At 41.0% G+C, this 25,628-nt stretch overlaps 1 protein-coding gene across 2 annotated transcripts in view; it reads right to left on the bottom strand.

Moving 5' to 3' along the window:
- The window catches only part of itpr3 (inositol 1,4,5-trisphosphate receptor, type 3), a 277,430-nt gene that overhangs the window by 170,300 nt on the left and 81,502 nt on the right, over positions 1 to 25,628 (bottom strand). For both annotated transcript variants that reach the window (XM_043716798.2, XM_043716799.2), the window contains exon 4: positions 21,548 to 21,634. In XM_043716798.2, coding sequence (XP_043572733.1) covers positions 21,548 to 21,634 — 87 coding nt within the window. The remainder of the gene's footprint in view (positions 1 to 21,547; positions 21,635 to 25,628) is intronic.

The following is a 25,628-nucleotide window of genomic DNA, read 5'->3' as shown; positions in this document are numbered from 1 at the left end:
GTGCACCCCTTGTGCAGTGTAACCTGTATGTCTCATTCTGTCTAAGCACCCTTGTGATCTGTATATTCTTGTCTGCTATGATTTGCCTGCACTGCTCATAAAACAAAGCTTTTCACTATACCAAGGTACACATAACTATAATAAATCAAATAAATAAGTGCCTTCAGAAATGCTGTATGCTCATTAGCTTCACTTGGAAGCCAATTTTAATGAAAGTCAGATTCTATAATGAAAAGAAGGACCGGAGAGAGGTGCAGTGGTTTTTGTCAACGTTTGTCCCCAGCAGCTCCCGTGACGCAGGACTCTATGCTATATGTCTGTTCCCGAGGATGCACACTTAGACAATCATCAACTGCAGCTGGAGGACCAACAACTCTGTGAAAGACGCTCTTTGGTCTGTACAAAATCTATTGGTCTTCAAATGTAAATAGTTGATCTACAACAATTGTTGCAGACTGGAACATTCCAAGGTCCAGCACTATGTGTCAAGGGGCACACTAAAGGTTGGTGCATTTGTTCCCAATGCTCAGTGAGGGAAGACCACTATTGAAGGTCTTTCTGCCTAAACATAACAAGGGTCGATTAAGTTTTGAGATACCCTCTTAGACTGAATGGGAATGTAAATAGTTTTCTTTCATGATTAGAACGTGTAATTTTGTTGCAATTGGATTGAAGCTGTAAAGAGGAATGTCAAGATTCCACTTTACATTCTACAAAGTGTGTAGGGATCTGTGTTGTACTTGTTTTCTTACTTATAGATAATTTTTGAATTCAGGATATTTTTTTCAAAAATGCTTCCCAAGCCATTTCCCACTGTCATACCATTTTGAGGCTTGCAAATTGTCTCAACCCTTTGGAGAGTGGTGGGAGGGGCAAAGGCTAACTAGAACAGAAGAAGAGGAATCTGCCATCCCTGTCTCAGACCCTTGACCCCAATATCTCAACCTGAAACTCCAACTGGGGTCTTGACGCTGAGTCTGTGAAGCCCTGTTTTATGATTTACACAGGACCACAGTGAAATTTATACAGACACTGAGCAGCTGAACCAGCAGACCATCAAAAGAACTGCTGGAAACAATCTGAAAAATTACCTGAAACTATTTCATCTTTTATCTGTGGCCTATGAGGAGCAGACAGCTGAGGAAATTAGTTGTAAAATTTTAATGCAATGCACAAGGACAATCTATAACATACATATTACATAACACCATCACCTCGAATTAATATGACCAATTATGCCAAGTAAGTAAATATGATTCTCACTGATAATTACCAAACCGGTTTCAACCAAATCCGGATTTCAATGTGCAATATTCAAAGCCTTGGCCAGAAGTCAGGAACAATCAACTCAACAAGACAACAAAATATTGCCATCAATTCAATTTCTCTCTAAGTAAGATTGATCAACTTTATGAGCGTCTGCCAGTGAGAAGGGAACCCCTAACAAGGTGGATGCCATATCTTGCCTTTGAACCCCCAAAAGAATTGTGTAAAACATAGGAGGGCTTCATTCCACTTCCACATAAAGACAGAAAGGAAATTGTAGAATTCTGTAGACATAAAACAGCAGAAGTAATTCTACTAAATAATAATGGCAAGGACTTTAAAATCTTATGTATATTATTATTTCCAGAACAATTTAAATTTTGTGAAAGTCAAGTATGTTCATTATCATAACGTTGTGTTGTTGTATTGTATGTAAGTAAATTTAGCCAATACTTTTTGCCTAAATGCCGTTGTCTGACAGTGTATAATTTTCTGGCTCTGGATAATAAGAAATTGATATAACCTCCAAAGTAAAATACACCTTTATGGAATCCCTACAGTGTGGTAATGCCATTTGGCCCAACAAGTCCACACCGACCCTCCAAGGAGTAACCCACCCATTACACTACATTTACCCCTGACTAATGCACCTAACCTACATATCCCTGAACATTATGGGCAATTTAGCATGGTCAATTCACCTGACCTGCACATCTGTGGACTGTGGGAGAAAACCAGCACACCCAGAGGATACCCACGCCAATACGGGGAGAATGTGCAAACTCCACACAGAGAGTCACCTGAGAGTGGAATCAAATGCAGGTCCCTGGTGCAGTGAGGCAGCAGTGCTAACCACTGACCCACCATGCCGCCCATGTGTAAAGGTAACATCTCTATTCAGTTCATGCAAAAGAATGGACATTTCAACTTAGACAAAATAATGACCTGATTATTGAAGCTCCTATTCACTATGAACCTACTTCAAATGGAATTTGAACAATAACACAAAATGCTAGAGTTGGCTCATGCATAATTGGTGCCAAAATATATGAATGTACAAGTAAACAGAACAAAGCCACATTGTATCCCTACACATGATGGCATGCAGTTTCAAACAGGCATCTTTCTAGAAAGCATACCCACTTATTTTCACTTAAAAAGACAGCAATTGAAGATAATATAAAGAACATTGTGGGCGAACAGACAAGTGATCCAGAAATGTCACTAACCCTGCAAAAGAAGTATGAATTTCAAAACAATGCTGACTTGTTTAAAAAATAAATTACCCATTCATAGTTTCTCGTAGTTGTATTTCATTTCTAACATTGACACTTTTCTAATCAAAGATAAGATGCCACTTTTTGGGAAGAATATCTGAGAAGCTATATATTATTACACATCTTAACTATGTAGCCTATGATGCAGCCAAGTGCTAGATTTGACACGAGTGCATGTAAACCAGCCAAAGTATGTCCAATATTTCTCTGAAATTTAGCAGCCATAAATTCTTAAAAGTTGTCTTAGGGTGGGGCAGACTTTCTGTCCAGTCCATTCCTGTTCTCCTGAATCTTTGCCAAATCCCAAGCTATTAGAATAGAAACACTGAAATCGAGAAGATAGGAGCAGGAGTAGGTTATTTGACTCCTTGACCCTGCTCTGCCATTCAATCTGGTCGTGGGGAACCATCGGGCTCAATACCGAAATCCCATCTTCCCCCATATTCCTTGATCCCTTTAGCCACAAGATATATATACCTCGTTCTTGAAAACACATAATATTTTAGCCTCAATCACCTTCTCTGGCATTGGATCAGCACTCTCTGGATAACAAAATTTCCCTTCCCCTTAGTTCAAAAAGGTTTATGCTTTATTGTTAAACTATGATCCCTAGTTCTGGGCTCCTCCACCTTGATAGAATTTGTCCTGCATTTAACCTGTCGATCTCATTAGAATTTTATAGATTTCTATGAGATACCCCCCCCCATTTTTCTAAACTCCAATGAATGCAGTCCTAACTGATTCAATCTCTCCTCATACATCAGTTCTGTCATCCCAGGAATCAATTTGATCAATCTTTCCTGCACTCCATTTGTCACAAAAATTTCCTTCCTGAAATAAGGGGACCAAAACCGCACACAACGTTCTAGGTGTGGCCTCACCAATGCCCTATGGAAAGACATCCTTGTTTCTGTACTCAAATCCTCTCGCTATGAAGACTAACATACAGTTTCAAAAAGTGTGATGCTGGAAAAGCACAACAGGTCAGGCAGTATCCGAGGAGCAAGAGAATTGATGTTTCAGGCATAAGCCCTTCTTCAGGAAAGAGGCTTGTGGGCCAAGGGCGCTGAGAGATAAATGGGAGGGTGGTGGGGCTGGGGGGAAGGTAGCCATTAATGTGATAGTAGATGAAAGTGGGGGTGAAAGTGATAGGTCAGAGAGGAGGGTGGAGCAGAAGGTGGGAAGGAAGATGGACAGGTAGGACCGTTCAAGAAAGTGGTGCCAATTTGCAAGGTTGGGAATGTGATAAGATGGGGGAGGGGAAATGGGGCAACTGGTGAAATCCACATTGATCCCATGTGGTTGGAGGGTCCCAAGATGGAAGATGAGATGTTCTTCCTCCAGGCGTAGGGTGGTTAGGGTTTGGTGATGGAGGAGGCCCACGACTTGCATGTCCTTGGCAGAGTGGGAGGGGGACTTAAAGTGTTCAGCCACGGGACGGTGGAGTTGGTCAGTGCAGGTATCCCAGTGATGTTCTCTGAAACCACCCGATGTGGTCTCCTCTACAATGGGGAGACAAGACACCAACTTGCAGATCATTTCAGAGAACATCTCTGGGACACCAGCACTGACCAACACTACTGCCCTGTGGTTGAACACTTTAAGTCCCCTAAGGCATTTACGCTGACAAAGTGGAGAAACACATTGACTTTCTTCCTTTCATGCTGGTCATTCTTCGAGACAGCTGAGACTTCTTTAACCCTGGTGACACTTCGGACCAGGGCCGGTAAGTTCTCATGCTCTTTCCACCACTGCATGGCCTGGGAGAAGAGAAGTCCCATATCTGTACCATCCCATCGGCAGGGCCTTCAACTCCCTGCCACACTGCAGACAACTGTTATCCTCCTGTCTGCCAACTCTGGCGCAGATATCAGGATTGGTACAGGGCAGCCCTACACTGACAGTGCTTGGACAGGTGTGCTTGGACAGGTGCACAATAGGCTTTTAGATATGGCCCTAGGCACCAGGGACGCTGGTGGATTGCAGGATATTGGACAAACAGCAAGTCGTTTGTCAAGGACATGCAGGTCATGGGTCTCCTCCATCGCCAAACCCTAACCACCTGACGCCTGAAGGAAGAATGCCTCATCTTCCGCCTTGGGACCCTCCAACCACACGGGATCAAGGTGGATTTCACCAGTTTCCCCATTTCCCCTCTCCCTACCTTATCCCAATCCCAACCTTTCAACTTGGCACCGAACTCTTATATGGTCCTATCTGTCCATCTTCCACCCACCTTCTGCTCCATTCTCCTCTCCGACCTAACACATTCACCCCCACCTTCATCTACCTATCGCATTCCCAGCTACCTTCTCCCCCAGCCCCACTCCCCTCCCATTTATCTCTCAGCCCCCTGGCCCACAAGCTTCATTCCTGAAGAAGGGCTTATGCCCGAAACATCGATTCTCCTGCTCCTCGGATGCTGCCTGACCAGCTGTGCTTTTCCAGCGCCACACTCTTCGACTGTATGCTCCAGCATCTGCAGTCCTCACTTTCTCCAACATACAGTTTCCCTTTTTTTAAAAAAAACTGTCTGCGGCAGTTCAAGGGTCTGGGACTTTTTCAGTGCAACTGAAGAATTTTGCATCAAAATTTACTGTGGAAAAGGATATGGAAGATATAGTAAATGGCGAAATAGATGGTGACACCTTGCAAAATGTCCGTATTACAGAGGAGGAAGTGCTGGATGTCTTGAAATACATAAAGGTGGATAAATACCCAGGACCTGATCAGATGCACCCTAGAACTCCGTGGGAAGCTTGAGAAGTGATTGCTGGGCCGCTTGCTGAGATATTTGTATCATCGATAGTCACAGGTGAGGTGCTGGAAGACTGGAGTAGGCTAACGTGGTGCCACTGTTTAAGAAGGGTGGGAAGGACAAGCCAGGGAACTACAGACCAGTGAGCCTGACGACGGTGGTGGGCAAGTTGTTGGAGGGAATCCTGAGGGACAGGGTGTACATATATTGAGAAAGGCAAGGACTGATTAAGGATAGTCAACATGGCTTTGTGCATGGGAAATTATGTCTCACAAACTTGAATGAGTTTTTTGAAGAAGTAGCAAAGAGGATTGATGAGGGCAGATCTATGTGGGCTTCAGTAAGGCGTTCGACAAGGTTCACAATGGGAGACTGGTTAGCAAGGTTAGATGTCACAGAATACAGGGAGAACTCACCATTGGGACTCAGAACTGGCTCAAAGATAGAAGACAGAGGGTGGCAGTGGAGGGTTGTTTTTCAGACTGGAGGCCTGTGACCAGTGGAGTGCCACAAAGATCGATGCTGGGTCCTTTACTTTTTGTCATTTACATAAACGATTTGGATGCGAGCGTAAGAGGTACAGTTAGTAAGTTTGCAGATGACACCAAAATTGGAGGTTTAGTGGACAGCAAAGAAGGTTACCTTAGATTACAACGGGATCTGGACCAGATGGCCAATGGGCTGAGAAGTGGCAGATGGAGTTTAATTCAGATAAATGCGAGGTGCTGCATTTTGGGAAAGCAAATCTTAGCAGGACTTATACACTTAATGGTAAGGTCCTAGGGAGTGTTGCTGAACAAAGAGACTTTGGAGTGCAAGTTCATAGATCCTTGAAATTGGAGTCACAGGTAGATAGTGAAGAAGGCGTTTGGTATGCTTTCTTTTATTGGTCAGAGTATTGAGTACAGGAGTTGGGAGGTCATGTTGTGGCTGTACAGGACATTGGTTAGGCCACTGTTGGAACATTGCATGCAATTCTGGTCTCCTTCCTATCGGAAAGACGTGAAACTTGAAAGGGTTCAGAAAAGATTTACAAGGATGTTGCCAGGGTTGGAGGATTTGAGTTACAGGGAAAGGCTGAACAGGCTGGGGCTGTTTTCCCTCGAGCATTGGAGGCTGAGGGGTGACCTTATAGAGGTTTACAAAATTATGAGGGGCATGAATAGGATAAATAGGCAAAGTCTTTTTTCTGGGGTCGGGGAGTCCAGAACTAGAGGGCATAGGTTTAGGGTGAAAGGAGAAAGATATAAAAGAGACCTAAGGGGCAACTTTTTCACGCAGAGGGTGGTAAGTGTATGGAATGAACTGCCAGAGGAAGTGGTGGAGTTTGGTACAATTGCAACATTTAAAAGGTATTTGGATGGGTATATGAATAGGAAGGGTTTGGAGGGATATGGGCCAGGTGCTGGCAGGTAGGACTAGATTGGGTTGGGATATCTGGTCGGCATCGACGTGTTGGACCGAAGGGTCTGTTTCCATGCTGTACATCTCTATGACTCCAATAGAAAACTGAATAATTTGCTGTGGCACAAAAGATTAAGTTGTTACAAGCAAATATTTTTAAAAGCCTAATCATGGCAAGGTCTCAGACTTTTCATTTTCCATGCAACATTTGGTACTTCTATACTTTCCACTTATACCAGAACCACATGCTGAGTAAAGTGCACCAGCTTCACATAGATATACAGCGCATTCGTGAAGTAAGACAGAAATGGCCCCATTTCGATCACAAATGTCAATGCAGTGTAAATGGATAAAGACTACAACAATAACCCAATCTGCACCAATTACACAAATACTCGTAAAATAACAGGAATTTAGGATGAAGGTGGTTGAGTGTGTTTAAAAATTTGAATTTGTTTTCACATGTTTGTCATTTGTAATTATTAATTAATTTTTTTTGCTATCTTAAACCTAGATTTTTTCCTGCTATTCAGACTATTATTTAACTGTCCACTCAAAAGCAGATAAAACTTACTCAGAATGTTCGTGATAAACAGTTGTCAAGGGTGAAGTAATGAGCAAAAATAGTGTAAGAAATCACGTCTGTTACCGGAGACATTTGAATGGCAAACAGGATTAGATTTGATTCCCTACAGTGTGGAAACAGACCCCTTGGCCCAAGATTAATCCACCCAGACCCATTTCCCTCTGACTAATGCACCTAACATTATCGGCAATTTAGCACGGCCAATTCACCTGACCAGCACATCATTGGACTGTGGGAGGAAACCCACACAGACATGGGAAAATATGCAAACTCCACACAGACAGTCCCCCAAGGCTGGAATCAAACCTGTAACCCTGGTGCTACAAGGCAGCAGTGCTAACCACTGAGCCACTGTGTCACCCTGGGCTGATATTGGAGGCTACCCTTACTGCGCCAAGACTCCCTGACTGAAGACTATTCCCCTTCTCTTGACTGAGAATGCAATACACCATGACAAACGTCCTGGCTTTGTTTCTGTATAAACAGCAAAGCAAGACAGAAATAATATGATTCGGAGATGCCAGTGTTGGACTGGGGTGGGCAAAGTTAAAAATCACACAACACTAGGTTATAGTCCAACAGGTTTATTTGGGAACACTGCTCCTTCATCAGGTGGTTGTGGAGTATGAGATTGTAAGACACAGAATTTATAGCAAATGTTTACAGTGTAATGTAAATGAAATTATTCATGGAAAAAGACCTGAAATGTTTGTTAAGTCTTTTGTCTTTAAGAATGAACACGTTGGTTTCAGTTCTTTCATATGTAAATCGCAGAACCTTTTTAAAAGTTACCTTCCCAAGTGAACCTTAACAATTGGTGTCATGTCGGCCCAGATAGTGCATTTAAGGTGTGAGGTGCCCTGCGCGAGACTGTCTGTGCCACAATGGTCAGACTGATTCTAGTCTAAATAACAGATTTGCAGAATCTTAAATGGATTCATGCAGTTTTTGAGCAAAATAAAATGTAATTCTGCAAGTACAAATTCACCCCACAAACTTATATGTGTATGTGTGCATGTGGGTCTGTCTGTGTGAGGGGCTAGGGGGTAGGGGTGTGAGAGTGTGTGTGTACGTGTGTGAGTGTAAAGGGATATAAGTCTGAGAGAGGGTGCATGTGTGAGTGTGGGAGTGTATGTGTGAACGTATGAGAGAGTGTGTGTGCATGTGTGTGCGTGAGTATGTGGTGCAATGGGATCACCTGTAGTGTGACATGAACCCAAGGTCCTGGTTGAGGCCATTCTCATGGGTACCGAACTTGGCTATCAGCCTCTGCTCGGCCACTTTTCACTGTTGCCTGTCCCAAAGGAGGAGGGTCACCCGAAGGTCCAAAGTCAAATGTTCCAGAACACTGAAGTGTTCTCCGATGGGAGGGAACATTCCTGTCTGTTGATTGTTGTGCAGTGTCCATTCATCCTTTGCCGTAGCGCACATGCACGCACACACACACACCTACACAAACCCCTACAGACACACACACACTCTTACAGACCCATATACTCACGCAGACACTCTCTCATACTCTCACACATATACTCCCACACTCACACATGCACCCTCTCACAAACTTATACCACTTTACACTCACACACACTCTTTCACAGACACTCATAACTCTGTCCCTACATACATACATACACCTACACACAAACACAACAAGTTCACCCCACAAACTTGTCTTGCAGAATTACATTTTATTTTACTCAAACACAGCATGAATCCATGTAAGATTCCGTAAATCCATTTTTTAGATGAGAATCAGTCTGACCATTGTGGCACAGACAGTCTCACACAGGGCTGCTCACACCTTAAATGAGCCGACATGACACCAATTGTTAAAGTCCACTGAGCAGGGAACTTTTTAAAAAGTTCTGCAATTTACACATGAAATTACTGAAACCAACATGTTCATTCTAAAAGATGAGAGACTTAACAAACAATCCAGGTCCTTTTCAAATTATAATTTCAGTTACATCACACAGTAAACTTTTGCTATAAATGCGGTGTGTCTTACAATCTTATACTCCACAACCACCTGATGAAGGAGCAGGGCTCTGAAAGCTGGTGTTTCCAAATAAAACTGTTGGACTATTACCTGTTGTGTGATTTTTAACAGAAGTAGGCATGGTAGGCTTATGCGGAAAGTCAGGAGGCATGGGATAGAGGGAAATTTGGCCAATTGGATAGAAAACTGGCTAACCGGTCGAAGGCAGAGAGTGGTGGTAGATGGTAAATATTCAGCCTGGAGCCCAGTTACAAGTGGAGTTCCGCAGGGATCAGTTCTGGGTCCTCTGCTGTTTGTAATTTTTATTAATGACTTAGATGAGGGAGTCGAAGGGTGGGTCAGTAAATTTGCAGATGATACGAAGATAGGTGGAGTTGTGGACAGTGAGGAGGGCTGTTGTCGGCTGCAGAGGGACTTAGATATGATGCAGAGCTGGGCTGAGGAGTGGCAGATGGAGTTCAACCCTGCCAAGTGTGAGGTTGTCCATTTTGGAAGAACAAATAAGAATGCGGAATACAGGGTTAATGGTAGGGTTCTTAGTCAGGTGGAGGAACAGAGGGATCTTGGGGTCTATGTACATAGATCTTTGAAGGTTGTCACTCAGGTGGATAGAGTTTGTAAGAAGGCCTATGGAGTATTATCGTTCATTAGCAGAGGGATTGAATTCAAGAGTCGTGAAGTGATGTTGCAGCTGTACAGGACTTTGGTTAGGCCACAGTTGGAGTACTGTGTGCAGTTCTGGTCGCCTCACTTTAGGAAAGATGTGGAAGCTTTGGAGAGGGTGCAGAGAAGATTTACCAGGATGTTGCCTGGAATGGAGAGGAAGTCGTACGAGGATAGGTTGAGAGTTCTCGGCCTTTTCTCGTTGGAACGGCGAAGAATGAGGGGTGACTTGATAGAGGTTTATAAGATGATCAGAGGAATAGATAGAGTAGACAGTCAGAAACTTTTTCCCCGGGTACAACAGAGTGTTACAAGGGGACATAAATTTAAGGTGAAGGGTGGAAGGTATAGGGGAGATGTCAGGGGTGGGTTCTTTACCCAGAGAGTGGTGCGGGCATGGAATGTGCTGCCCGTGGGAGTGGTAGAGTCGGAATCATTGGCGACCTTTAAGCGGCATTTGGATAGGTACATGGATGGGTACTTAATCTAGGTTAGAAGTTCGGCGCAACATCGTGGGCCGAAGGGCCTGTTCTGTGCTGTATTGTTCTATGTTCTATGTTCTAGAAGTAATATGAGCCTGCTATTACCTGCAGAGGGGGCAAAGCACAAAAAGGCATAAGAAAATGCAAGCAGGGATGGTGTGAGCATCCAGGTCAGATCAAAGTGAGTGAGCATAACGTTAGTGCGCGAACAGCCCAAAGATTCCAGAGGTGAGGTGACAGTGATTGCGACATCAAGGCCACCTTTGATGAGTGTGGCATCAAGGAGCCTGAGCAAAACTGTGCAAATCTAGCAAAACCCTAGCAATGGCTACCCAGGGTGGAGGTTGCAGGTTGGAGTCATATCTGGCGCATAGGAAAATGGTTGTGGTTGTTAGAGGTCAGTCATCTTAGCTCCAGGACATCTCTGCAGGAGCTCCTCAGTGTAGTGTCCTGGGCCCAACCATCTTCAGCTGCTTCATCAATGACCTTCCCTCCATCATAAGGTCAGAAGTGGTTCAGTTCTGAGGAAGGATCACTGGACCTGAAATTTTAACTCTGATTTCTCTCCACGGAGACTGCCAGACCTACCGAGCTTTTCCAACAATTTCTGTTTTTGTTTCAGAAGTCGGAATGTTCACTGATGATTGCACAATATTCAACACCATCTGCAATTCCTCAGTAACTGAAGCAGTCCATGTTCAAATGCAACAAGATTTAGGCAATGTCCAGGCTTGGGCTGACAAGTGAAAAGTAACATTCACATCACACAAATGGCAATACAAAACAAACAAGCTAACCACTGCACCTTGACATTCAGTGGTGTTACCGTCACTGATTCCCCCACTATTACCATTCTTGAGGTTTATAAAAACAAAAGGGACATGGAGAGGGTAAATACACAAGGTATTTTTTCCCTGGGTTGGGGGAGTCCAGAACTAGAGGACATAGGTTTAAAGTGAGAGGAGAATAATTTAAAAGAGGCCTAAGGGGCAACTTTTTCACATAGAGGGTGGTGCATGTATGGAATGAACTACCAGAGGTAGTGGTTGAACCTGGCACAAATACAACATTTAAAAGGCATCTGGATGTGTATATGAATAGGAAAGGTTATGAATATGAAGATGAATATGGGCGAAGTGCTGGCAAATGGGATGAGTAATTTTGGATATCTGTTTGGCATGGACAAGATGGACCGAAGGGTCTGTTTCCATGCTGTACATCTCTATGACTCAATGACTCTATATAACTACAATTGCTACAAGAGGAGGTCAGAGGCTAGGAATACTGCAATAAATAACTCACCTCCTGATTCACCAAAGCCTGTCCACGACCGAGAAGGTACAAGTCAGGACTGTGATGGAACACCTGCCTAGATGAGTGCAGCTCCAATAACACTCGAAGCAGATACCATCCAGGACAAAGTGCTTGATTGGCATCACATCCACAAGCATCCACTCCCTCCTCTACCGATGCTGAGTAGCAGCAACCTCTGTAAGATGCACTAGAGAAATTCACCAAGGCTCATTAGGCAACACTTTCCAAACCCACAACACTTCCATACAGACAAGGGAAACAGATATCTGGGAATGCCACCACCTGGAGTTCCCCTCCAAGGCACTCACCATCCTGACTTGGGAATATATTTGTTCCTTCATTGTCGTTTGTTAAAAATCCAGGAATTCCCTCCCTCAGGACATTGTGGATTAACCTACAGCATGTGGACTGCAACGGATCAAGAAGGCAGCTCACCACCATCTTCTCAAGGCCAACCCAGAACAGGCCAGCCAATGACACCTACAACCCACAATTGAATTATTTTAAAAAAATGCAGCCTGGTCCAGTCCATGAAATGGGGGCACACCCCTGGGCACATCATATTGTAGTGATAGTTGCTGGCACAGCCTGAGGTGCAGCACTGAAATACAGAAGTGTCCTATAAATGGATTGAGATGAACCATGAGAGTTCTTACAGGTTGACATTCATTGGATATCAATGTCTGTAGATGTGTTGTGCATGTAGCAAGTGCCCATGGAAAGTGCCTTGAGTTGTTGCTAACCGGTGTCCAACACGGAGGTCGTGCAATCGCATGGTTCCCACTCTGCTTTCCGTACTTAACGTTTGGCTGGTTAGATAGGATGCTGACTATCATGGAGGTACATTTCACCATTAAGGCACTTAACAGGTAATATTCCCCTTTAATTGACAACTTAGCACCATCTAGTGAGAAACTCAACATGACATTTGTCAAAAGTATAAACGTTGGGCCAAGTTTCTCCCAACACTGAGATGGCCCTGATCAGCTTGATTCTGCCAAAGATTCACTGTTGCCAATGTCGTTCAGACCCCTTTAAGATTCTGGGCATAGTTAGAGACAATGAGTAGCTCTTAACACTAAACTACTCTCTCACCAAATTCACAGGAGTGGTCAAGCTCTGAAATTTATGGGGGCGGGTCACCATCCCAGAAGGAAAGTTGACAGCAAAACAAGAGACCAGAAAGAAGCCTGACCTGCAATGATAACACATTGTGGATGAGCTGAATGGCCTAAACCAGACCCTTCTGCCCCTGACTGGGCAGGAAGACTCACCCTTGCGAGCCAATAGCCAACTTGAGTAAATCCAGAGTATTATGTTAAATTGGGTGGCATAATCATGATGTTAGCCATGCATCCCCCATCAGGATGGTGACAGGATGGACTGACACAGGGAATGGTTGGTAGCTAGCAGACTTCCAACAGTGAAGGAGTAAATAACTGAAGTGGTGAGTTCTAATTATGTAGCTGCTTTATCTGGATGATGTTGCGTGTGGTTGGAGTTGCACACATCCATACAAGTAGCAAGCATTTTATCAGACTCTTGATTTGTTGCTCACAGGTGGCATTAAGACCATGTGGATTATTGAGGTGAGTAATTTGCACCACAAAATACTCAGCTTTTGATCTACTTTTGTAGACATGTGTTTTGGTGTATCATGTCAAATTACATTTCTAGTCAATATTGATGCTCCACAATGTTACCGCTGGATCATTTGGTCACGATAATGCTATTAAATATTAAGGGAAGGTGGTAAGACCCTTCTCTCTTACTGAAGATAGACATTGCCCAGGGCCTGTATGTCAATGCTGCTTGTCACTTTTCAATCAAAGTTTGTATTTTCTCCATATCATTCTGTGTGCAGGCACAAAGTGCTTCCTTTTACAAGAAGATATGGTGGAACTGAACAAAGAGCAATTATCAGTCACCATCTGCAATTTGACCTTCTGATGGAAGAAAGCAGCTGAAGATGGATTAGGCCCAGGTACTCTGATGGGGAAATCCTGCAGCAATGTCACTGCACTGAAATAGTTGACTTCCCATCAACCAAACCATCTTCCTCTAAGCTTGATATGACTACAACAAATAGAGTTTCAAAATGGCTTCAATTTTACTTGGTCTCCTTTTTCCCACAGTGATCACCGGGAAGGTTCCACCTTCTCAACCTCATCCCTCACCTGAGGTCTAGTGACCCTTAGGTTGAATTTATCACCAGTTGCCTCTGTCTAATGAGAGAGCAGTCCTATGGTATCCTGGGACGATAGCAACCTCACCTTTTATCCTGAACAATGCTTGGATCTCAAGGGCACCTACGCTTCAACACTGGAATTCATTTTTTTTTGCTGCAATGCTATGACTGTCTGGAGCTGAGTGATCCTGGTGGAACTCAAACAGAGTATCAACAAGCTGTTGGAGAAAACCAGTGTCAACAACATCTTCTATGATTTGCTGCTGTCTAAAAATAGACTGATGGGCTGGAATCTGGTTGGGTTGATTATTACTTCATTAACAATTTGTGAATAGTTCTTATTATTGTGAGTTGCAACACAAGATTCTGGCAGACATTCCACTGAATGTCATGTAAGTTTGTGCAGTCTATATTAAACCAGAATAAATGACCCTTTATTTCCCTGAAGAAATTGTTCTTCCGGTTGATCATGTATTCTGGTAGCTTTGTTTTCCCAAAATAGCAAAGCTATCAGAAGGTAAGATCAAGTTCAGTGAGGATATGTAATACCTTTACTTCCTGAAAAGAACTCTCAATGTCAAAATAATGAAAAATGTTTTATCTAAATTTAAAAGTTCTTTGGTTAACCAGAAGAGGGAATAATGGAAGCACTGCTAACCTAAAAAATCTACTTCAAGAGAATAAGTGCATTTTCACCTTTCTGAAAATCCTCATGCTAATGGCATTCTATAAATACACTTGCAACAGGCTTTCTGGCAAATGTTTTGGTTGAACGTAGCTGAAAGGCCTCAAAATTAATTGTATGAAACTACTGATGTAAGAAACTACTTTGTTTGTACATACACATAGAGTCATAGAAATCTACAGCACGGAAATAGGCCCTTCAGTCCAACTCGCCCATGTCGACCAGATATCCCAACCCAATCTAGTCCCACCTGCCAGCATCTGACCCATATCCCTCCAAACCCTTCCTATTCATATACCCATCCAGATGCTTTTTAAATGTTGCAATTGTACTAGTCTCCACTACTTCCTCTGGCAGCTCATTCCATACACATACCACACTCTGCATGAAAAAGTTGCCCCTTAGGTCTCTTTTATATCTTTCCTCTCTCACGCTAAACCTATGCCCTCTAGTTCTGGACTCACCCACCTCAGGGAAAAGACTTTGTTTATTTATCTTATCCATGCCCCTCATGATTTTACAAATCTCTATAAGGTCATCCCTCAGCTTCCAATGGTCCAGGGAAAACAGCCCTAGCCTATTCAACCTCTCCCTTTAGCTTAATTCTCCAATATCCTTTGTAAATCTTTTCTGAACCCTTTCAAGTTTCACAACATCTTTTCGAAGTATAAGAATTACTGATGGACTGTGGTTGCTTGAATTAATATCCTCACATTCATAAAGATGTTAAATATCTGGATGAAGCTGTCTGTCTCCCAGCAATGTGTGTGTGGAGCTAAATGGAGTTTGTTCTCAAGTTCATTTTACAAATGAGAGTAGACTCAAGTAGAGTTGCCTGGAAACAAGCACTTGAGGTGTAACTATTGGAGGATAGTTGGTGCAATTAGTTGTGAGAAGGAGGTGGACGACAAACATAGCTTTAGAAAAGATTCAACAGGAAATGCTTCATGGTTTCTGATTGGAAGAAGCAAGATTAGGGGAATGCTGCCTGGAGATATGTTACCTGACACTCTGTCCAGTTATAGTGTTTCTCCAAGATCGTCCATAGTTTCAACAATCACATTAGTGGGTCTGTGGGAAAAAAACCATCCCTTGGCCTAAACTCAGATAATGACTGATCACTTGGACAATGCACTTTCGATTGAACTGGAGCCATTAAGATTTGGAACCATTTAGTGAAATAGGAAGGAGGAGACTTAAAAGAAGAAGGAAGCAGAAAACTAGAGCAAGCATCTGACTGCATACTTTATTATCTTTAGCATGTTAGTCAATACTTCCTCTTCTTACGTTCTGCAGCCTTGTTCTTTATGCTTTTGAAGAGTGTACACTGAGGTCAAAAGGCATTACCAATCAATTTGAGGACATTATGTACAGTAACAGCTCTGAATGTTGTTGGCATTTATCCTAATTAATCCTCAAACACAGCCAAAGTCACTCTTCACTGCCCATATACAGGAGGCAGCTTTCCTGTTTGCAATTATGTAAATGAAAAAGTAAATTTCACAATAATGGATAGTTATTCAGTAGTTCTACTACTTGTAAACAATAGTTGCATTACAAGTCATCTGCAAAAATAACATGAGCTCATTCACATTGACTGAGTACAACATACTAAACTGCAATTATAAATAGACCCTTGTGGTTTAAGTCTGACATTTTGCCAATGCAAATGCTTTCCTTCAAAGGTAGTGAATCAAAAATATCTGATGGTGCTTCATCTCAGTAGCTGCTGCTTTCGTTTACATGTTTTGAGGAAATGGCTGGCTAAATGTACAAGGTCACTTCATTTGAACATGCATTTGAGAATTACAAGTATTTGTAATACTTTGTAATACTTGTAATTTGTTTCTGAGAATCATTCAGATAGCTGTCTTTAATGAAAGGAACTACAATCAAATTCGAACAATTTTGCAATTCCTGGGTCTCAAAGAATAGTTCCTTCCATCAATAATTTGGAGGAATTACAACAATGAATTTAGACAAAACAATTGTCACAAAGTCTATTACACGCGTGTCAAAAGCTTATTTTCATGAGGTGAAAATGCACCTATCATCTTGAATAAATTTCCTGAAGTTAGCTGTGCTTGCATTACTCAACACAAGCAAGTACATTTTACATCTGGATAAACATTTCCCTTTATTGTGATGTTGAATGCAGGAAGTAAGGGCCCTACAAATGCGTTGCTGAACTTGATCTCACCTGCTGATTGTTGAGATATTTTAGGAGAATAAAACTACCCAGAATGCATAGTCAACTACAATAGCAAGTTCTTGTGGCAGTTATTTATTTTAGTTTAACATAGACTTCACAAGAGCCCATGACATATATTTTGTGGCAAGGTTGTAAATTGCAATTCATAGTAATAAAAACTATCCACACAAACTTAATTAAGTCAAAATATTTTCAAGAAGTTTTTGAATAACATGCCTGCATCTGAGTCTGGGGTATTCAGAGGATAAAGAGATAGCAGATGAATTGAACAGTTATTATATGTCAATCTTCGCTAGAGTGGATACACATAATATCCAAAAATAGTTGTAAATCAGGTATTGAAAAGGATGGAGGTGTTCAAGCAAATTACAATCACCAGGGAAGTAGTACTGAGTAAATTGTTGTAACTGCAAGTTGACAAATCCCCAGGTCACAAAGCATTTCATCCCAAGGTCTTAAAAAGGGGCAGTCAATGAAATAGTTGATGCATTGGTTTTAATTTTCCAAAACTCATTATATGTGGGGAAGGTTCCTTGAGATTGGAAAATTCAAAAGGGAGGGATGCACAAACCAGGAAACTACAAGCTAATTAGCTTAACATCTGTCATAGGGAAAATGTTAGAAGCTAGTAAAGATGTTATAACAGGGCATGTTATAAGTTCAAGTAAATTAGACAGAGTCAAAAGGAAATCATGTATAACTAAATTATTCAGAGAACCATAGAGCCCCTGCCGTGTGAAAGCAGGCCACTCAAGCTCACTGTGATCCTCCAAAGAGCATTCTACCCAGACCCACCTCCTATGACCATTTACATGGTTAATCCACCTAGCCTACACATCCCTGGACACTATGGGCAATTTAACATGGCAACTCCACTTAACCAGCACATCTTTGGACCATGGGAGGAAACGGGCGCATCCGGAGGAAACTCAGACACAGGGAGGGTTTGCAAACTCCATAAAGGCTGTCACCTGAGACTGGAGTTGAACCACGCCCCTGGCACTATGAGATAGGAGTACTAACCACTGAGCCACCATGATGCCCAAGATTGGAACGTTTGAATTAGTAACTTGCACTGTAGATAAAGGGGTACCAGTGGATGTATTGTGTTCAGATTTCCAGAAGGCATTTACTAATTAAAAGAATTTGCAGAAAATAAAAGTCCCTGGTGTAGGTGGCAACATATTGGCATGGATAGAAGATATACTCATGGAAGGATTTTAATATATTGAAAGCAGTTAACGGAAGCTTTAATGGACAAATGCCTGGAATAAGCAGATTGCCTTATGAGGAAAGGCTTGACAGGCTAAGCCTGTATTCTCTCGAGTTTAGAAAAGTCAGTTTATACAATTAAAACATATAAAATCCTGAAAGGACTTGACCAGGTGGTTGTGGAAAGAATAATTCATCCTGTGGGAGAATGCAGAACTCGGAGTTTTAGTTTAAAAATAAGGAGCCATCTATTTAAGAAAGAGATGAAGAAATATTTTTCCATCAGAGTGTTGTGAATCTTTAAAATTCCTTTCCTCAAAAGGCAGTGGATATAGAATCTTTAATTATATTTAAAGCAGAGGTCAATAGATTCTTGATTATCAAGGAATTGAAGAATTCTCAGGAATATACAGGACTGTAGAGTTGAGATTAAAATCAGATCAGTCACAATCTCATCGAATGTCAGAGCAAGCTCAAAGGGCTGAATGGCCTCCTCATGTTCCGTCTTCATATGTTCCTCTGTATGTAGAGACTGTTGCTACATACATATATTAATCTTATGCATATGAAGTTCAATTGTGAATTCCTGTGCACATTTAATATGGAAAATTTTCATGTAAACTAGTGCCACTGTAAATCACTCTCGCAACAGTGCTAGAAGTAAAAGCTCTTATTTTGCAACCACTGTCACTCCCCAAGATTTGCAGTGTAATAAAGTTGCATTGGAACTAACGCAAGTCTCTATTCTTTGAAATAGGTAATCCTATTCCAAACTCATGTGTCCTTCATATACCTGGATAACAGTGTCAAATATATTCTTAGTCACTGAGTGTGTTAACAACTGTGCAGACCAGTAGATGCTCAGGATTCTCCATTGCCCGATGAAACAAGAAAGAAACTTTGATATTCTCTATCTTATAAGTTTCAGTTAGTGATAGGAACTGAAACTTAAGGGGTTCAAATAAATATTCTGGCATACTACTGTTATAAATATGAGCTTTATGATGTTGTTATTTTTGGGGGCCGTGTCATCAATCGAGGATAACATGGAGTTATATGACTTGTTCTGAGGTCTGCATAGCAACAGGCCTTTGTGACATGGACATTAAATATTGAAGAGAGGAAGGGTCCGTTTTCTGGAAGGAAGGTATGAGGTGTTCATACTTACAGACAATGGCAGCAACATTTGTATTTACCTTAGTTAGCCTGTTAGTCTTCAAGATCTCAAAAAGGTATTCAGAATATCAAGTTGTAAACAATTATGCTTTAAACTGTCCATTTACTTCCAAGATAAAACAAACTTGGGGGTCTTAAGGAATTTTAGTCTTTCTACCAGCATACAAAGCCAATGTGACAGTCTTTACTGCAGAGTTGAGCTTTGTAAAGCAAAGGGTTCCTAAGGTATTCCTGAAACATTCAGACACACCCTTGGAGTCAAAGGATCAACTTTGTGAGAATTTGAAATAAAGCTGGAGGATTCATTTAATTTGTGCGAAAGGGAGAATTATCTGGAAAACTGTGGAAGACAGTTTAGAATTAAAAGTTATCAGACTGGGAAAAGATAAGAATGGCAGTAACTCTCAGGAGCTAAAAATCACTTTGGACTGGTTCAGGGAAAATTGAAAGACTACTAAAGGGACAGTATTGCGTATACATGTGAAGTGGGTTTATTGGTTTTGTTAGAATTAAAAAGCCAAAGTTCTGATTGTAATTCAAAGTGGAAGTTGCTGACAAAAGAATATTTAGTCAGCGATGGTGTTAGTCTGTTTGTTACATTAAGAGTCTTTAAATATAACATCTTGCCATATCATTCTGTCAACTTTCACTTCTCACCATGTACACGTGAAAGTTCACTTTCAGCTTGAAGATTCAAGTTTCTTTCTTTAAAGTTCTCGATATCTTCATGAACCATAACATCTGCCAACCATAACACCAGAACCATGAATGGCTTCAAAGTCATAACTGATCTAATGTGCATCGCTTAACAATTAATGATTAGCATGAGGGCATTATTCTCCCCACCACTGACAACTTTGACCACTCCCATCAACCCTCTGCTCTCAAATTAGAACAATTCTCCAAAGCACTTGTTCTCTACTCTATTTAGGACTATGACAGCAGATTGAGTTTTAGAACAACAAACTAAATATTTAATTTGGTATAATAAACCAGCAACAGTAACCACCAAAACACCAGTTTTAAGTAAAATGAAAAGGGGTACAGAATATTTATGATTAATTGAGTGCAATTGTATTGCTTTTAAAAGTATTATTATATAGAAGTTGCTTTGACATGTATCATTTGGTAGGATTTGCTACCAACACTACATAATTATCATTGTGTAAACCGGTATGCATTTCAAAAGGTTGTAATATGCAGCTGACTGTAACTTGTTATGGCCAAAAGACAGGAGTCGGTCAGTGTTGAGCATATCACACATTAATTTTGACACAAATGGGAAAAATTGCATGAAGCATAAATTAGGCCAAGAAGGTGGATTAGTCAACGCTGAAATTGAGCAAAAGTAACACATAAACATCATTTCTCAAACATACATTTTCAGTTGACAGCCACACTCATTCAGGAATTGAGAATTATTCTAAACATGTCAGTTTAGATTCATAATCAATAACAGTGTAAAACATTAAGAATTAAAACACCCTGAAATATGTTTGAAATGCGGAAACATTTTGGCAAATTGAATCCTGTTCAAACAACAAGTGGGAGAATTTGGTATTAAATGCTTACAGAGACACATCTCTGATTACAATTGCCACCATTTTATTCAATATCAACCTCAGATATTTCACTAATAGCTACAAAAGAACAAACAAATTCAAGAACATCAAATTTGCATTTATATAGTGCCTTGAACACAATGTCCAAAGATGCTTGTCAGAAAGTTTGTAAAGCAAACTTTCACAGCAAACTGTAAAAAAAAAATGAAATTAGGGGTTATGGCAAAAACTTGATCAAAGATTTCAATCAGCATTTTAAAGAAAGAGAGGTAAAGAGGTTTAGGAAGAGAATTCCATAGCTAAGGACTCAGGTAGCTTAAGGTACATAACCCATAGTGCATGGATTACAATGCAGAATGCTCAAGAGGTCAGAACTGGAGGAGCATAGAAAATCTCAGGTTTGCGAGGACAGAGGTTACAAAGTTTGCATTTGCTCCTGTCTTCACTCACCTGCTAATGAAACATTGATTCTTGTCTTTGTGTCTCTCAAGCTCAATAACCCAAGTTATTTCCCAACCCGCCTCCCATTTTTAACCGCTATAAACATCTCATCTCCTCATTTAGTTATTTGCTCCACAAAAAGCCTCTGCCTTAACACATTCCACTCTTCCTTTGTCCTTCTTTAAAAGACACTGCTTTGATATGCTTCCCCAAGGCCCTACTTTTTGTTCATCATTCATTTATTCTCTTCATGTCTAAGGATGTTTTCTCAAGCAAAAGCGCAATGTAACTGTAATGTGTTATTATAGAAGGCACATACCTGCACTACACTGCCATACTTTATCACCTCTCCATGTACTTTTTTGTTTTCCGTTTCATTCTGCTTCTGTTCCAGCTCAGCTGCATGCTGTGAAAAGAAAATTGAGGTGAAAATGAAGTTATTGCAACATCTTTTCCTTACTATCAATGAGACATCCAGAGATTTATAACATTCTGTTGAAACGGTAAAGTTACAGTGTAAATCCTCATGCTTAATTTAAACCAGCAACACAGTAAAGATTTATCCCTCTGAAAATCCAAGAGGCCAAGAACTATTTAAAGTAAAAATTAACAACTTTATTACTTAAATTATAACAGAGAATAATTAACGAACAACTATTTACAACTTCTTCCTCTAACCTATCTTTTACTTTCCCTTCTATAATACTCGTCTGATAAAACCCCGATTAAGATTTACTGAAAAATTCAAATTTCAAAGCCAGCCAGCAGTACATCTGTGCAGCTGTACAGCCAACTGTACATCGCTATGACTCTATGACTCTATAGTTGTCGAATTTTCTCTTTGCAAATTTGCTCTCCAGGTGTGTGTTGTTGTTTTTCTCTGTGCAAACTCCTTGTCTACATAGATACCTTTCAGAGAGTTCTGACCAGCAGCCTACATTTGTTGGTCTTTTGGCAGTTCTCCCTCAACTGTTCAATTTTTCCTGCTTTTTACCCCCAAAGCATCAGATTGTGTCATTGGCTTTAATATTGTCAATATACTAAATTCAAACTTGATTGGAGTTTGGGTTTTTTGGGGATATAATTTAAACTAATTGGCTAAATTTGAATTCATTTTTGTCTTCAAGCAACCAGCTATGCTAGCTGCTGGACTACATGTTACCTTGTATCTTATTCAGAGCACTTGGTACTGTCTGGTAGTTCTGCTAGCTTTTAACTCTCTTAAAGGTACAGTACACCCACATTTTCATAACAAAATGAACATGAAGCATTCCACTGCTAGCCTAGATCTGAAACAATTTTTCCTCAAATTTTTCAGACAACACCAATGACTCAAGAGCACTGATTAGCTACTCAGAGAACAACGGTCTTTAGCATGAGAATACCCAAACATGCTGTCGTTAGGGCAAGAACCTGCTTATCCTCGGAGTGTGTACGTAATGCATGTACTTGCTACATTTCAACTTTTGTTGACAAGCACTTAAGCTTGACAGCCCTCGCCATTTAAGCTGATTTTTCATAATAGCTATATGTAGAATTAACAGAGGCCAGGAGGAGATGATACATCCTCTCTACTTTAAAGGTCTTATAAAACTTATTCACATCAACACAAAATAAAACAAAAATTTCTTAATTACTTTCCTGATCACAACAGCAACTGATAGAGTGGGTATGAAATCATTGGATAAGTTTCAGTGTTGCGACAGAATTCAATGCTTACACATTCTGAGATTTGGTAAAGGCATGCTTAATTTTGGACTGCCAGAATCAAACTTTGTCTGAAATCTCAGATTTATTAAATGTCTTATCTCTAAATCATGTCGTAGAAAACTATTTTAAAGGGAAACTGTTTAAACATTCCTGAATCAAAATGGTTAAATTGTACCATGCACAATTTTCATTAGATTGTTTCATTTGAACCCAGTAGGCAAGAGGGATTGGATTTGCCCAGCTAATTATAGCAGACACATGGACATTCTTCAACTATGGTTAAAGGTGCATCTTTGCAAATTACTTGTGACTCTTCATAAACAGCAATGCAATAATGTAATCTGTGTCCCAAAAACAGTATTACAAAGCTGTCTCAGAATATGTCATGTATACAAAATTCATGACAAAAATCAGAAAGCTCTCTGTTTGATGAACAAAGATTCTTAGATAGGAAAACAACTGAGGTAAAGTGAAAGGAAACTTGACTTGCCAAATAACCCACAAAAGCAAGACCAACCTCCTTTAGTAAAGCTGAGTCCACCACCCAATTAAATGACCTTCATCAGTTCATAATAATTTCAGAAACTAAAATCAAAAACATTTCAAAACTATTGCCAGAAACTGACAACTTCATTTTCATGAAACCATATCATTGTTCCTGTAAGGTTTACAGCGGTAAACAGAAAAGCTGTCACTGATATTACTGCCTCGGTACCACCAGTTACAGGGATGCAACAACAGATGCAAACCATAAGCATGCAGTTTCTCATTTGTTGATTATTTGCCATTCCTTGAACAAACTAAACAAGCTTGATACACTGTTCTTACAGTCAGAGGTAAGCATAAGTGTTAAACTTCCAACCTTACCATATTAAGTGCTTCAATCACCTCACAAATGGTTTTTCTATTTCTGGATAATAAAGCCCAGCCAATATTTTTCTGTTCTCGGATCAATTATGAGCTGTATTTGTGGCTATTCTAAACACAGTATCATAGGAGAAGAACTATTATTTATTAAACTAAATATATCTAAAATAAATTATTGCAATGGACCAACTATTATGAATCATCAAACTAAGAAATGAGAAAAACTAAGAAAAAGTTTTATAAGACCTTTAAAGTAGAGAGGATGTATCATCTGCTCCTGGCCTCTGTTAATTCTACATATAGTTATTATGAAAAATCAGCTTAAATGGCAAGGGCTGTCACCTACTCCTGATTGTCCTTAAGAAAATGATGGTGAGCCTCTTTCTTGAGTTATTGTTGTCCAAGTCGTGGAAGGACCACCATAATGCTGCTAGGGAATTCCAGGCAAAGAATGGTATTTAAATTCAATGAATTCATAAAGCTGGAAGGAAATGTCAGTCTCATTAATTGTGAACATGAAAATACTTGATTCTTGGAAAAGCCCATCTGATTTGGTAATGAGGTTTAGGGAAGGAAATCTGTGGTTGACTCTGAAATCACTCTGAAAAGAATCAAACTGCAACCTGCAAACTTTCATATGCTTTAGTCAACATAGATGCTTCTTCAGTTGTCTGGCTGAGGGAACATGTAATCTACAGCAGAGCAATTGACATCACAGGTAAGGCAAGGAGGCAGGCCCTGACTCCAGTCCAGCCAGAACAGGACTAAAAAACAGTGCTGTTGGCACCAAATCAGGTCCAGGAGAAAGTGAGGACTGCAGATGTTGGAGATTAGAATCAAAACACGTGGCAGATCAGAGTCCTTGGATGCTGCCTATTTGGTTGTGCTTTTCCAGCACCACACTGTTTTAGACCAATTGGATCCACAGTAGCTGTTCTGATAACCTCCCAAGGAGTGCGAGGTGTCCATGTGTGCATGTGCGAGTGTGTGCCTTCCTTGACCATCAACACTTAGGAGACCTTCGTCCAACCTGCCATAAATGAGGAAGGAGATGGGAGGCCTGTAAAATAAGGTGGGTTCTTGCTACGACCTGATGCTTTCTCACCTCTGCTGAACTAAGAACCAGGAAGAAGGACCCATGGATGACCTTCCAGCCCCACCTTCACGCAAAACACTTCAGTGACTTCCTAGTCAGAGGCACAGATGTTTCTGTGGCCAGCAGCGAAAAATCAGAATGGTGTGTTGCCTCCCTGGTACCAGGATCAAGGATGTCTGGGAGAGGGTGCAGAATGTTCTCAAAGGGCAGAGGGACCAGCAGGAAGTCATTGTACACATTGGAACCAATGACATAGGAAGGGGAAAGGATGAGATTCTGGAGGGAGAATAAAGAAAGTTAGGCAAGAATTTAAAAAGGAGATCCATGAGGGTAGTAATATTTGGATTACTCCCAGTGCTATGAGCTAGTGATGGTAGCAATAGGAAGACAGAGCAGATGAATGGGAGGCTGAGGAACTGGTATACAGGAGAAGGATTCATATTTTTGGATCATTGGAATCTCAGGGGTAGAAGTCACCTGTACAGGAAGGATGGATTGCACCTGAATTGGCAGAGAGATTTGCTAGAGCTGCTTGGGAGGATTTAAACTAGTAAGGTGGGGGTGTGGGACCCAGGGAAATAGGGAGGAAAGAGATCAATCTGAAACTGGAATGTTTGAGAAAAGAAACGAGTCAAACAGTCAGGGCGGGACGGGACAGAGCAGAGAACAAGGTAGGACTGATAAATTAAACTGCATTTATTTCAATGCAAGAGGCCTAACAGGGAAG

Source organism: Chiloscyllium plagiosum, unplaced genomic scaffold (genome assembly GCF_037043375.1).
Source record: "Chiloscyllium plagiosum isolate Xiang-an unplaced genomic scaffold, Cpla_swu_hap1 HiC_scaffold_26, whole genome shotgun sequence".
Classification (NCBI taxonomy): domain Eukaryota; kingdom Metazoa; phylum Chordata; class Chondrichthyes; order Orectolobiformes; family Hemiscylliidae; genus Chiloscyllium; species Chiloscyllium plagiosum.
Note: the sequence above shows the minus strand (reverse complement) of the source record. Positions and strands in the feature narration are given on the sequence as shown.